General features: G+C 38.4%; 1 protein-coding gene across 1 annotated transcript; it reads right to left on the bottom strand.

The window, feature by feature from the left end:
• Positions 1-1,516: 1,516 nt before the first annotated feature.
• On the bottom strand, positions 1,517-2,446 carry OR4C160 (olfactory receptor family 4 subfamily C member 160). Its single transcript, NM_001389837.1, has one exon. The coding sequence runs from the start codon at positions 2,444-2,446 to the stop codon at positions 1,517-1,519; it is 930 nt and encodes a 309-aa protein (NP_001376766.1).
• Positions 2,447-13,184: the final 10,738 nt, after the last annotated feature.

Here is a 13,184-nt window from a genome sequence, read left to right as displayed (position 1 = left end):
CGTCTCTGCTTTTGAATATGCTATCTAGGTTGGTCATAACTTTCCTTACTTCCTTTCCATAACTCCTTCCAAGGAGTAAGCGTCTTTTAATTTCTTACTCATTACTGTATACCCCAATCCTATAAGAGTAGCTGAGGCTTCATACAAACTTGGCAAAGATTCTTCAAAAAGTATATGTACTTCATAGTTATTGAAAATAGTTCACAATTAATGTGAAATGGCTTTGCACATACACATTCTATGTTTAAAGATAAAAATACTGTTTTATATGTCAAGCTTTTATGAAATACTAAACTGATACTGTAATTATTATCATCATATACATCATACATTTTTTAAAAGTAAGAAAACCATAATAGAACTTATTAGACTAAAACCTTAATCTTCCCATATACCTATTTAAGCAACGCAGTTTTGGAAAGCATCAATGTGTCTCTAGTGACAAACAAAGCAAAATCTGGAAGAAAATAACATCTTTTGGATTTAGAAACTAAACTCTTGGATTTAACAGCAAGGATAGTTCTTCCCATAGTTAAAGAAAAATTTATGTCTATATAGTTGCTCTCTTCTCATAAAGAATTATATAACTTCAAGATATAGACAACAGATTCTGAATTATGCTGACATGGCTATTTCTTATTCAGCTCATCTAAAGGAAGAAAAAAAAAAGTAGTAGAGAATGTTTGTAGTGGTGTCCTCCATATTAAACAATAAACTACTAATTTGAAATTACACTGCCTTCTAGAACTTCTTAAAAGGACATTTGACAGTGTGAAAACCATAGAAAGATTCTATCTTCCAAAAAATCTAGGAAGATTCAATCACCTAAAAAGTTAATATTTTTGTATTCTCCCTTACTTTGTACCCAATTTGCAGATATTTTAAAATCTATTTATTTTAGGCTTATATTCATTCAGTAATATTTATTTAGCACCTAGTAAGTGACTGGCAGTGCTCTACATGCAGCATGAATGAATAAACACAATGCCTGCCCTTACAGAGATTATAATCTTACGGGGGAAACAGAGAAAATAAAAATAAAGAAACAATTTTTAAAGTACAGCTTGTGATCATTAATGTGAAGGATATAACCAGATGGAGAATTAGGGAATAATAGAAGGGAATGACTAGAAAAAGTCATCAGGGAAAATTTGTCTAACTCTTATGAAAGTAGATAAAATAAATAAGATGGAATGAGACAAGCAAAATTTCTGGGAAGAGAATTCCAGCAGTAAATGGAATCAGATAAACAAAAGTTCTGAATTTAGGAAGACTTGAATTATGCAGAAGACAGGTTAAAAAGGAAGGGAGAGACAGAGAGACACACAAAGAACCTTAAGAAAAGGGATGAAATATAAAATGTACTTGAGAGGTAGGTAATACCTAATTTTATTACCTTAAATTGATTTTCATTCTTAACCAGATTTACATTATTTGTTGTGTCCCAAGTGGGTTATAATGAATGGGAGGTAAGACCTCATTGTCCTTCAGGAAAGAATTTCTCTTAGCCTGTAAGTTAATGACCACACATGGCTCCTTGTTTCATCCACAGTTTCCTCATGCCATTTTTTACCTCTGTGTTCCTCAAGGTATAGATCAGGGGATTTAACATGGGAGCAATGATGGTAAAAGACACAGCCATCACATTCTCTATTAGGTAAGTGACCACAGGCCTCAAAAACAAGAAAATGCAAGGCACAAAGAACATAATGACCACCATGAGGTGAGAGCCACAGGTGGAGAGGGCTTTACGCCACCCTTTGGAGCTGCAGGACTTCACAGAGCAGAGAATGACCACATAGGAGGTGATGAGAATCCGGAAGATGGTAACACACATCATTCTGCTGTTGAGGATGAGTAAGAGGTCCAGGGTGAGGGTGTCCATGCAGGCCAGTTTCAACAGTGGGAGAAAATCACACATAAAATGATCAGTGACATTAGGGCCACAGAAGGGTACTTGATACATAAAGAGAAGTTGTATTGTTACATGTATGGACTCCCCCAGCCAAGTCACTCCCAGCAAAAGGCAGCACATCCAAGGCCTCATGATGGTCACATAGTGAAGAGGCTTATAGATGGCCATGGAGCAGTCATAGACCATCACAGTGAGAAGGATGATGCCCACTTCACCAAAGAAGTGTTCAGTGAAGAGCTGGACCATGCAGCCTTCCAGGGTGATGGTAGCACTCTCAGAAAGGGAGTCTACAATCATCTTATGGCCAATGGCAGAATAGTAGTCAGTATCCAAAAGGGATAAAAAGGTAAGGAAAAAATACATGGGTGATCTCAGACTCTGACTTGTGACCACAGTTACCACAATGAGGAGGTTTCCCAGAATGGTGGATACATACATGATTAGAAACACAGCAGAGAGGATTTTCCGCAGCTCTGGATTCTTCATAATGCCCAAAATAATGAATTCCTTCACATTGTTGGGATTCCCCATTTACTACGGGCTGATGGAATGTGAAGTCAAGTGGGCCTTAAAAAGCATCACTACAAACAAAGCTAGTGGAGGTGATGGAATTCCAGTGGAGCTATTTCAAATCCTGAAAGATGATGCTGTGAAAGTGCTGCAGTCAATATGCCAGCAAATTTGGAAAACTCAGAAGAGGCCACAAGACTGGAAAAGGTCAGTTTTCATTCCAATCCCAAAGAAAGGCAATGCCAAAGAATGCTCAAACTACCGCACAATTGCTTTCATCTCACAAACTAGTAAAGTAATGTTCAAAATTCTCCAAGCCAGGCCTCAGCAGTATGTAAACCATGAACTTCCAGATGTTCAAGCTGGTTTTAGAAAAGGCAGAGGAACCAGAGATCAAATTGCCAACATCCGCTGGATCATGGAAAAAGTAAGAGAGTTCCAGAAACATCTATTTCTGCTTTATTGACTATGCCAAAGCCTTTGACTGTGTGGATCACAATAAACTGTGGAAAATTCTGAAAGAGATCAGAATACCAGACCACCTTACCTGCCTCTTGAGAAATCTGTATGCAGGTCAGGAAGCAACAGTTAGAACTGGACATGGAACAACAGACTGGTTCTAAATAGGAAAAGGAGTATGTCAAGGCTGTATATTATCACCCTGCTTATTTAACTTATATGCAGAGTACATCATGAGAAACGCTGGGCTGGAAGAAGCACAAGCTGGAATCAAGATTGCCAGGAGAAATATCAATAACCTCAGATATGCAGATGACACCACCCTTATGGCAGAAAGTGAAGAGGAACTAAAAAGCCTCTTGATGAAAGTGAAAGTGGAGAATGAAAAAGTTGGCTTAAAGCTCAACATTCAGAAAACTAAGATCATGGCATCTGGTCCCATCACTTCATGGGAAATAGATGGGGAAACAGTGGAAACAGTGTCAGACTTTATTTTGGGGGGGCTCCAAAATCATTGCAGATGGTGACTGCAGCCATGAAATTAAAAGACGCTTACTCCTTGGAAGGAAAGTTATGATGAACCTAGATAGCATATTCAAAAGCAGAGACATTACTTTGCCAACAAAGGTCCGCTAGTCAAGGCTATGGTTTTTCCTGTGGTCATGTATGGATATAAGAGTTGGACTGTGAAGAAAGCTGAGCATCGAAGAATTGATGCTTTTGAACTGTGGTGTTGGAGAAGACTCTTGAGAGGCCCTTGGACTGCAAGGCGATCCAACCAGTCCATTCTGAAGGAGATCAGCCCTGGGATTTCTTTGGAAGGAACGATGCTAAAGCTGAAACTCCAGTACTTTGGCCATCTCATGCGAAGAGTTGACTCATTGGAAAAGACTCTGATGCTGGGAGGGATTGGGGGCAAGAGGAGAAGGGGACAACAGAGGATGAGATGGCTGGATGGCATCACTGACTCGATGGACGTGAGTGTGAGTGAACTCCGGGAGTTGGTGATGGACAGGGAGGCCTGGTGTGCTGCGATTCTTGGAGTTGCAAAGAGTCAAATATAACTGAGTGACTGAACTGAACTGATATAAGCTTATCTCTAAGCTGAAAAGTCTACAAAATAATATTATTTTTAGTTAGTTATCATTGAATGTGTTGGACATTATTTGCATTGTACACCCTCCTGACCTACCTTTTTCTCCAGCCATCTGCACAACAACCAGCTGCTAACAATTATATCCTGATAATAGCTTTATCCTTGTGATTCCCTCTACAACACCTCTCACAGGTGTATCTCCTGCTTACCTTTGTCACACTTGCTGGTTGAGACACTTAGAAGATTCTCTTTCATCAATCACATGGTATTTTAAAGAATTAACATATCTTAAGGAAGACTTTTTGCAACTGCATAGACAGCAGCCCACCAGGCTCCTCTGTCCATGGAATTCTCCAGGCCAGAATACTAGATTGGGTAGCCATTCCCATCTCCAGGAGATCTTCTGGAGCCAGGGATCAAACCCAGGTCACCTGCATTGCAGATTCTTTACCCTTTGAGCCACCAGGAAAGCCCTTTATTGGTACATTATTTTATAAGGAAAACCTAGATCATCAGTAGATAGGAGCCAAGGGATCAATGGTAGCCATCTTATCACAGTCTTAGATTCACTTACATTCATTCCTTGTCCTGCTGCTGCTGCTGCTGCTAAGTCGCTTCAGCCGTGTGTGACTCTGTGCGACCCCATATACAGCAGCATACTAGGCTCCTCTTTCCCTTGGGTTCTCCAGGCAAGAATACTGGAGTGGGTTGCCATTTCCTTCTCCAATGCATGAAAGTGAAAAGTGAAAGTGAAATTGCTCAGTCGTGCCTGACTCTTAGCAACCCCATGGACTGGACCCTACCAGGCTCCTCCAACCATGGGATTTTCCACACAAGAGTACTGGAGTGGGGTGCCATTGATTTCTCTGATTCCCTGTCCTGCTCACCCCCATTTACTGACTTCATTCTGTTTTCCCTAATGAATCACTTACCCACAAGCCCTTCTCTCAGCTGCTGCCTTTTAGAAATCTCAAGTTAGGAATCTGAACTTACATTATCACTAGACACACCTAATAGCCAATAATTTGGAAGGTTTCCTATAAATTGTCATTAATTTATTCTGTATACTTACATGCTTATTTAACTTATTTGCAGAGTACATCATGAGAAACGCTGGACTGGAAGAAACACAAGCTGGAATCAAGATTGCCAGGAGAAATATCAATAACCTCAGATATGCAGATGACACCACCCTTATGGCAGAAAGTGAAGAGGAACTAAAAAGCCTCTTGATGAAAGTGAAAGAGGAGAGTGAAAAAGTTGGCTTAAGGCTCAACATTCAGAAAACTAAGATCATGGCATCTGGTCCCATCACTTCATGGGAAATAGATGGGGAAACAGTGGAAAGAGTATCAGACTTTATTTTTCTGGGCTCCAAAATCACTGCAGATGGTGACTATAGCCACGAAATTTAAAGACGCTTACTCCTTGGAAGGAAAGTTATGACCAACCTAGATAGCATACTCAAAAGCAGAGACATTACTTTGCCAACAAAGGTCCGTCTAGTCAAGGCTATTGTTTTTCCTGTGGTCATGTATGGATGTGAGAGTTGGACTGTGAAGAAGGTTGAGTGTCGAAGAATTGATGCTTTTGAAGTGTGGTGTTGGAGAAGACTCTTGAGAGGCCCTTGGACTGCAAGGAGATCCAACCAGTCCATTCTGAAGGAGATCAGCCCGGGGATTTCTTTGGAGGGAATGATGCTGAAGCTGAAACTCCAGTACTTTGGCCATCTCATGTGACGAGTTGACTCATTGGAAAAGACTCTGATGCTGGGAGGGATTGAGGGCAAGAAGAGAAGGGGACGACAGAGGATGAGATGGCTGGATGGCATCACTGACTCGATGGACGTGAGTCTGAATGAACTCTAGGAGTTGGTGATGGACAGGGAGGCCTGGCATGCTGTGATTCATGGTGTTGCAAAGAGTCTGACATGACTGAGTGACTGAACTGAACTGAACTGATACTTCCTGAATGCCTAGAATGTGTTAACTGAAAAACCTCCAGGTTAGGTAAGTCATGTTCCACCAAATATCAAATGCTATGCTGTGTGTAAAGTCATTTAATTAAATTTAATAACATTCATAAAACTGAATCCATCCAAAGGGAACTGCATTGAACCCTGGGGCCCAGGCAAACTGGTTCCAGCCCTTGCTTCCAGAAATGAGAGAGTGCTGCTCTCAGAGCCTATTCCCCTGACAGGTTGAAGAATCCCATTAACTTTCTTTTGTCTTTGCTAGTTTTATTCCCAAACATTCATTAGCAAAAATCAAGAGCTTCTTCATACCTTAGAATTCCAAGTTCAATGTTCAGTAACTGCCATTAGACTTTCTTTGAAATAACATCTATTTCTTTCCAGTGTGCCTGTGAAATACTATTGCTCATAAGATGTTCACATAAAACCTACACTGTATGTATTTCTCACTGAATAGCATGTCTGATAGTGCAAGGAATACAATTCAGTGGCTTCTCCAAAACAGGGAGAGAGAATGAGTACTCCTGAAACAATGCTTGTACAAAATAACTTTCAGAAGGGAAAATAACAGTATGATATGTAGACTTCAGAAAAGATAATATAAGCTAGTCTTTGACACAAGAATTTAGACAATTCTAAATTTATAAAGTTATAATTTAGAGAATGAACAAGGGCAATGTCATGGTCAAGGCATAGAGAAAGAAGGGTGAATACATGGTGTGTAGAACAAAATTATATGGATTTGGGGGTCAGAAAACCTGGGTTTCACTATGGACCTTCCAGGGATGTATCAATAACTAACCATTTATCAATTGCTTTTTTCAGAGTTGTTATATTAAGCAAATTAATTTCCTGGCATTATAGTTTAAATTTTAATATTCAACCATATAGACATTAAAATGTGATAAAAATGTGAACTTAAATTAGAGCTTAATTATTTTTTAAATATAATAATGTCCTGGTATATGTTGTGTGTCTCATGAAAGTTAGTCACATATACCCATACTAATCCCAGGTAGGAGGTATCTTAGGTAGAGACATATAAGCAGACTGGAGTTCAACTGGGAATAATTAGTAAAAGCTTTAGCAGTGACTCAGGCAGTAAAGTCTCCGCCTGCAATGTGGGAGACCTGAGTTCAATCCCTGGGTCAGGAAGACACCCTGGAGAAAGAAATGGCAACCTACTCCAGTAGTCTTGCCTGGAGAATTCCAAGGACAGAGGAGCCTGGCAGGCTACAGTCCATGGGGTTACAAAGAGTCAGACAGGACTGAGTAACACTTTCAACTTTCTATGTAAAGAAATCTATGTAAATACTTCATTTTTCACATTTCAATTGATTCTTTCTTCTAAGTACCTGCAATATGTCAGACAACCTCTCTGTGCCTCAGTTTCATTCTCTGTAAAATGGGAAAGTAACATTACCATCCAAAAATGTTGTTTTAAAGATTGAATGGTTTTATGAATGTAAAGGGGTTAGATCAGCATTGTCATTTGTTTTCCCAGCATGAGAAGAATGCTACTGACAACACAATATTTTTAAAAAACTTCCCCTCCTTTGGATCATGTGTTTACATATGCATCTGATAAATGTTCCATTTACTGGCAGGATTTTGGCTTAATGACCCCTCAACACTTTAGCAGAATGTAAGTTTTTGAATTGATCTGAAAGGAAAAATATGCCAAAACTATTTTCTAACATAGTTCTGAACAAAAGACGAGTAACTTAAATAAAAAGCATTTATTTATGTAAGTTATTACAGTTGGAAAATAGTACATACAGAGTGATACAAACTTTACAGTCAAAGGACCTCTCCCAACCGTAAGCACTCATGGATCCTCAATTAACAGTTTAGTGCACCCTCTTCAGATGTGCATTTGTGTGTAGGTACATGTACATTCTTTAATGTGTTTTACTCCATATGAAAGTACATACAATGTAATAATATACATGAAATTCTAATTAAAATTTGTATGAATACTATTTGTCAGTATTTATGAATTCTCCTTCATTTTAATTGCTACATATTATTCTGTTTGGGGCTTCCCTGGTGGCTCAGACGGTTAAGAATCTGCCTGCAGTGTGGGAGACCCGAGTTTGATTTCTGCACTGGGAAGATCCCCCGGAGAAGGGAATAATTACCCAAGCCAGTATTCTTGCCTGGAAAATCCCATGGACAGAGGAGCTTGGTAGGCTACAGTCTGTGGTGTCACAAAGAGTCAAACATGACTGAGAAACTTACACACACATACAAACATTATTCCATTTTATGGTTACAACATAGTTCTTTTAACCAGTCCATTTTTGCTTGGAATTTATTTTATTTCTAATATTTTGCCTCACATACAGGGTCATAAGGAACATCCCTTACAGAAATCTTTACTTAGTGGTTTAAATATTTCTGTTGAAATATTCTGTTGAAATATGTCTTCTGTTGAAGAAATCTATATCATCACCACATCAAAATATGCATATGTTTAAATTTGATAGACTCTGTAACATTCCTCTCTCAAAGTCTTCAAGCATCTTTTGTTGTCATAAATTGTGTATCACAGAGTATTAAACAGAAATTTTCCCCACAGCCTTGCCAATTCTAAATATTATCATTATGAAACTAATATACTTAAAACAAATTAAGTGAAAACTCACCTCATTTTAATTTGTATTCATTAATAGAATTTGCTAATGACATAAAGAATAAATATATTATTGGCCTCCAGAAATTTAAATTGCATGCAATGTAATGTCTATATAGAGATATATAATCTAAACAAATATACCAATCTCATAATACTACATCACCATCAGCACTAAAGCCAAAACCATCCCTGTGGGCAGGGATGCTCACAAAGGAATGCATTTTTACATAGATAGATATAGTACTTAAGTCAACTCTTTAGTATCACTGAAAAACTGGAATCATTAATCAATTCAAACAGAGAGAAAATCATGATAAAAAGTCTTTCTCAGAGATGAGTAGTAGAAAAATTAAGTTAAAGGAAACTGGTACAAGAGGACAAAAATATATCCATGTATACCCATGTATATATATATACATGAAAAAAATATATATATGTATACATATACATGAATATATATATATATGTGTGTATATATATACATATACATGAAAATTGCATGAAAGAAGGGAAACACAAAATCTATCTTCAGTTCAGTTCAGTTACTCAGTCGTGTCTGACTCTGTGAGACCCCATGAATCACAGCATGTCAGGCCTCCCTGTCCATCACCAACTCCCAGAGTTCACTCACACTCATGTCCATTGAGTCAGTGATGCCATCCAGCCATCTCATCCTCTGCCATCCCCTTCTCCTCCTGCCCCCAATCCCTCCCAGCATCAGAGTCTTTTCCAATGAGTCAACTCTTCGCATGAGGTGGCCAAAGTACTGGAGTTTCAGCTTTAGCATCATTCCTTCCAAAGAAATCCCAGGGCTGATCTCCTTTAGAATGGATTGGTTGGATCTCCTTGCAGTCCAAGGGCCTCTCAAGAGTCTTCTCCAACACCACACTTCAAAAGCATCAATTCTTCGACACTCAACCTTCTTCACAGTCCAACTCTCACATCCATACATGACCACAGGAAAAACCATAGCCTTGACTAGCGGACCTTTGTTGGCAAAGTAATGTCTCTGCTTTTGAATATGCTATCTAGGTTCATCATAACTTTCCTTCCAAGGAGTAAGCGTCTTTTAATTTCATGGCTGCAGTCACCATCTGCAGTGATTTTGGAGCCCCCAAAAATAAAGTCAGCCACTGTTTCCACTGTATCCCCATCTATTTCCCATGAAGTGATGGGACCAGATGCCATGATCTTAGTTTTCTGAATGCTGAGCCTTAAGCCAACTTTTTCACTCTCCTCTTTCACTTTCATCAAGAGGCTTTTTAGTTCCTCTTCACTTTCTGCCATAAGGGTGGTGTCATCTGCATATCTGAGGTTATTGATATTTCTCCCAGAAATCTTGATTCCAGCTTGTGCTTCTTCCAGTCCAGCATTTCTCATGATGTACTCTGAATACAAGTTAAATAAGCAGGGTGACAATATACAGCCTTGACATACTCCTTTTCCTATTTGGAACCAGTCTGTTGTTCCATGTCCAGTTCTAACTGTTGCTTCCTGACCTTCATATAGATTTCTAAAGAGGCAGGTCAGGTGCTCTGGTATTCCAATCTCTTTGAGAATTTTCCACAGTTTGTGGTGATCCACACAGTCAAAGGCTTTGGCATAGTTAATAAAGCAGAAATAGATGTTTTTCTGGAATTCTCTTGCTTTTTCAATGATCCAGCTGATGTTGGCAATATGATCTGTGGTTCCTATGCCTTATATCAGCTACTCCTGTTCCTCCCTTTTCTAAAACAAATCTCTGAAACATAAACACACTGTTTTATTTGATAATCTCATGAACTGGACAGAGACCAATGGGAGACACTTACATTTTGGTAAATTGCCAAAAGAGATTAAAGTAAATTAAGCTAAAAATTGTTGATATATCAAAGCTTTTCATCCTGAGGCTACAATTTGTTTATACAGACAAAACAGGTGAACTACTGATGCATTTTAAATATAATTGTGTCTACATATAAGTAATTCAGTTATTCAAAGATTTTAAAATGATAGTTCAAGTAAATAATGCTCTGTCTTAAATACTCAAATATTTGTTAAAATCACCTCCAAAACTCAGTCTCATGTCATCTCTGTGACCTTTAAAATACAGTTACCTGATGGTTCCAGTAAATACAAGGCAGATGTTGTGGAAGTAAAATTTTTAAGACAATGTCAGGGTAACCAAAGATCTGGCTCCATCCAGGTTGTAGTTATGAGAACTTTCCTCTTAAAAAGGAGCTTGGAGACACGACACATTAGAGTTACAACTTAGCAAATCCAAGCACAGAGGCAAATAAGTCAGGACCACACTGGGGAAAAACATCCAATCACTTAATGGAGAGTTATTTTGATAGGACAAGAATTTCTAATGTTTTTAAAGAAAGATTTTAAACAGATGATCTAAGTGTCCAGGGATTTACATAAGAAACCACTTGCATGTGGCAAAGTAATTCAGACTTCATCCAAATAGGAAAGGTTACCAAATAAGGCAACCAGCTAAGCTGTTTAGAAAATTGCTCATGGAACTGTGCCTGCCATTTAGCTATATTTGAGTTTAATTTGTAAACAGTTTTTAATACGCACCTTAGCAGACACATCATTATTGAGATGTTCTCCTTTGGGTAAAAGAACCTGGGCTGAAAGAGGACAAAGTGCCATTTTCAATGTGCAGACTTTCATCATTTCAACTGCATCCCTTTGAGGCTATGTCTCTACTGACTGAGGCACTAATCACCATACCAGTCAATTCCAATCCACCACTGTAATGATCCACTTTTTCTAGGGGCAGAGGTTCACTGGAGCCGGGCCAAGCTGATACTACACAAACACAAAGGCATATCACAATATTAACCATTCAGTAATTTTTGGACAGCTAAACTCTTTTCAGTTCAGTTCAGTCGCTCAGTCATGTCCGACTCTTTGCAACCCCATGAATTGCAGCACGCCAGGCCTCCCTGTCCATCACCAACTCCCGGAGTTCATTCAGACTCACGTCCATCGAGTCAGTGATGCCATCCAGCCATCTCATCCTCTGTCATCCCCTTCTCCTCCTGCCTCCAATCCCTCCCAGCATCAGGGTCTTTTCCAATGAATCAACTCTTCACATAAGGTGGCCAAAGTATTGGAGTTTCAGCTTTAGCATCAGTCTTTCCAATGAACACCCAGGACTGATCTCCTTTAGAATGGACTGGTTGGATCTCCTTGCAGTCCAAGGGACTCTCAAGAGTCTTCTCCAACACCACACTTCAAAAGGATCAATTCTTCGGTGCTCAGCTTTCTTCACAGTCCAACTCTCACATTCATACATGACCACTGCAAAAACCATAGCCTTGACTAGACGGACCTTTGTTTGCAAAGCAATGTCTCTGCTTTTCAATATGCTATCTAGATTGGTCATAACTTTCCATCCAAGGAGTAAGCATCTTTTAATTTCATGGCAGCAATGACCATCTGCAGTAGAAGAATAGCCACACAATAATTTGCCTTCCAGATAATACAGATAAAGAAAAGTCAATAGATTTTATTCTTGGCCACCTAGGTAGTATCAGGACTGAATTCTTGTATCACCTAACCTAGTGTTCTCTACATCTTTCAAGACTGTTGTTAAAATTATATCACATCTAACTTCAGGAGAGTTGCCATTATAATGGATTCTAAAATGCTTCTAAGCCAGAAAAAATAAGGACTAAACTCTCACTCCATAACAGTAATTTCAATTGACATCCTTTGAATTTAGAAATATTTGGTGTTATAGCCTTCCTTATTTTCAACATTTGATTAAAAATATCAATATGTTGCATATATAATATACTTCTCAGACTACAACTGGCTTGTTAACGTAGTTGACAACATACTCTGGGAAGTCTGAAGAGAAGGAAGAGCCTCTTAGTTTTACTGAATATGATCCGCACAGATGATGGGCCAACCTCTGTGCTTGGATTGCTCATGAGTAATAAGCTAGGGCTGTCATCCTTAATCTTCTTTCTTTTATCAATAGTGCTCTCTAAAGGCACGTTTTAAACATTGTTTCCTTAATCACTCCCCTTAAAATATTATAACCACAAATATACTGCCCACTTATCTGTTTATGTATATCTGTGCTTTATATACTAAAACTTTGACATTTTCATCTTCTAAGAAAACACTTCTACATGCTTCAGGGAGATATTTTTTTCATTTCAAGTGTCTGTGTTAGAGCAACCTACTTATTTTTTAAAAGGGTGAGAAGAATAATGTGATTATTTAAACTTGGCCCTAACTACAATTCTAGCTGGACTTTAAAAAACTACACAAATCTCTATCCAATTCTTTTCTCCTGCAACACCCTCTTATAAAATGATTTTTGTCAGACCCATTGGTAATAAAATTATATTTTTCATTTATTTATTTGTTTATTATGCATCTACTGCCCACTGGAAATTAACTTTCACACAAACACAACTCTTATTTGTAAAAGTATATACCCAGTTCCTATAACTCTCTCACATACTGTAGGCACTAGATAGTATTATTTGGAGAAATTAAATATGTCAAAATGTCCTAAGCTGAATTGCCCATGGAGACATTTTTCCAGTAGTATTTGTTAACACTATGGGATAACAATGTGAAAAGC

This window comes from Bos taurus, chromosome 15, assembly GCF_002263795.3.
Source record: "Bos taurus isolate L1 Dominette 01449 registration number 42190680 breed Hereford chromosome 15, ARS-UCD2.0, whole genome shotgun sequence".
Taxonomy (NCBI): domain Eukaryota; kingdom Metazoa; phylum Chordata; class Mammalia; order Artiodactyla; family Bovidae; genus Bos; species Bos taurus.
Note: the sequence above shows the minus strand (reverse complement) of the source record. Positions and strands in the feature narration are given on the sequence as shown.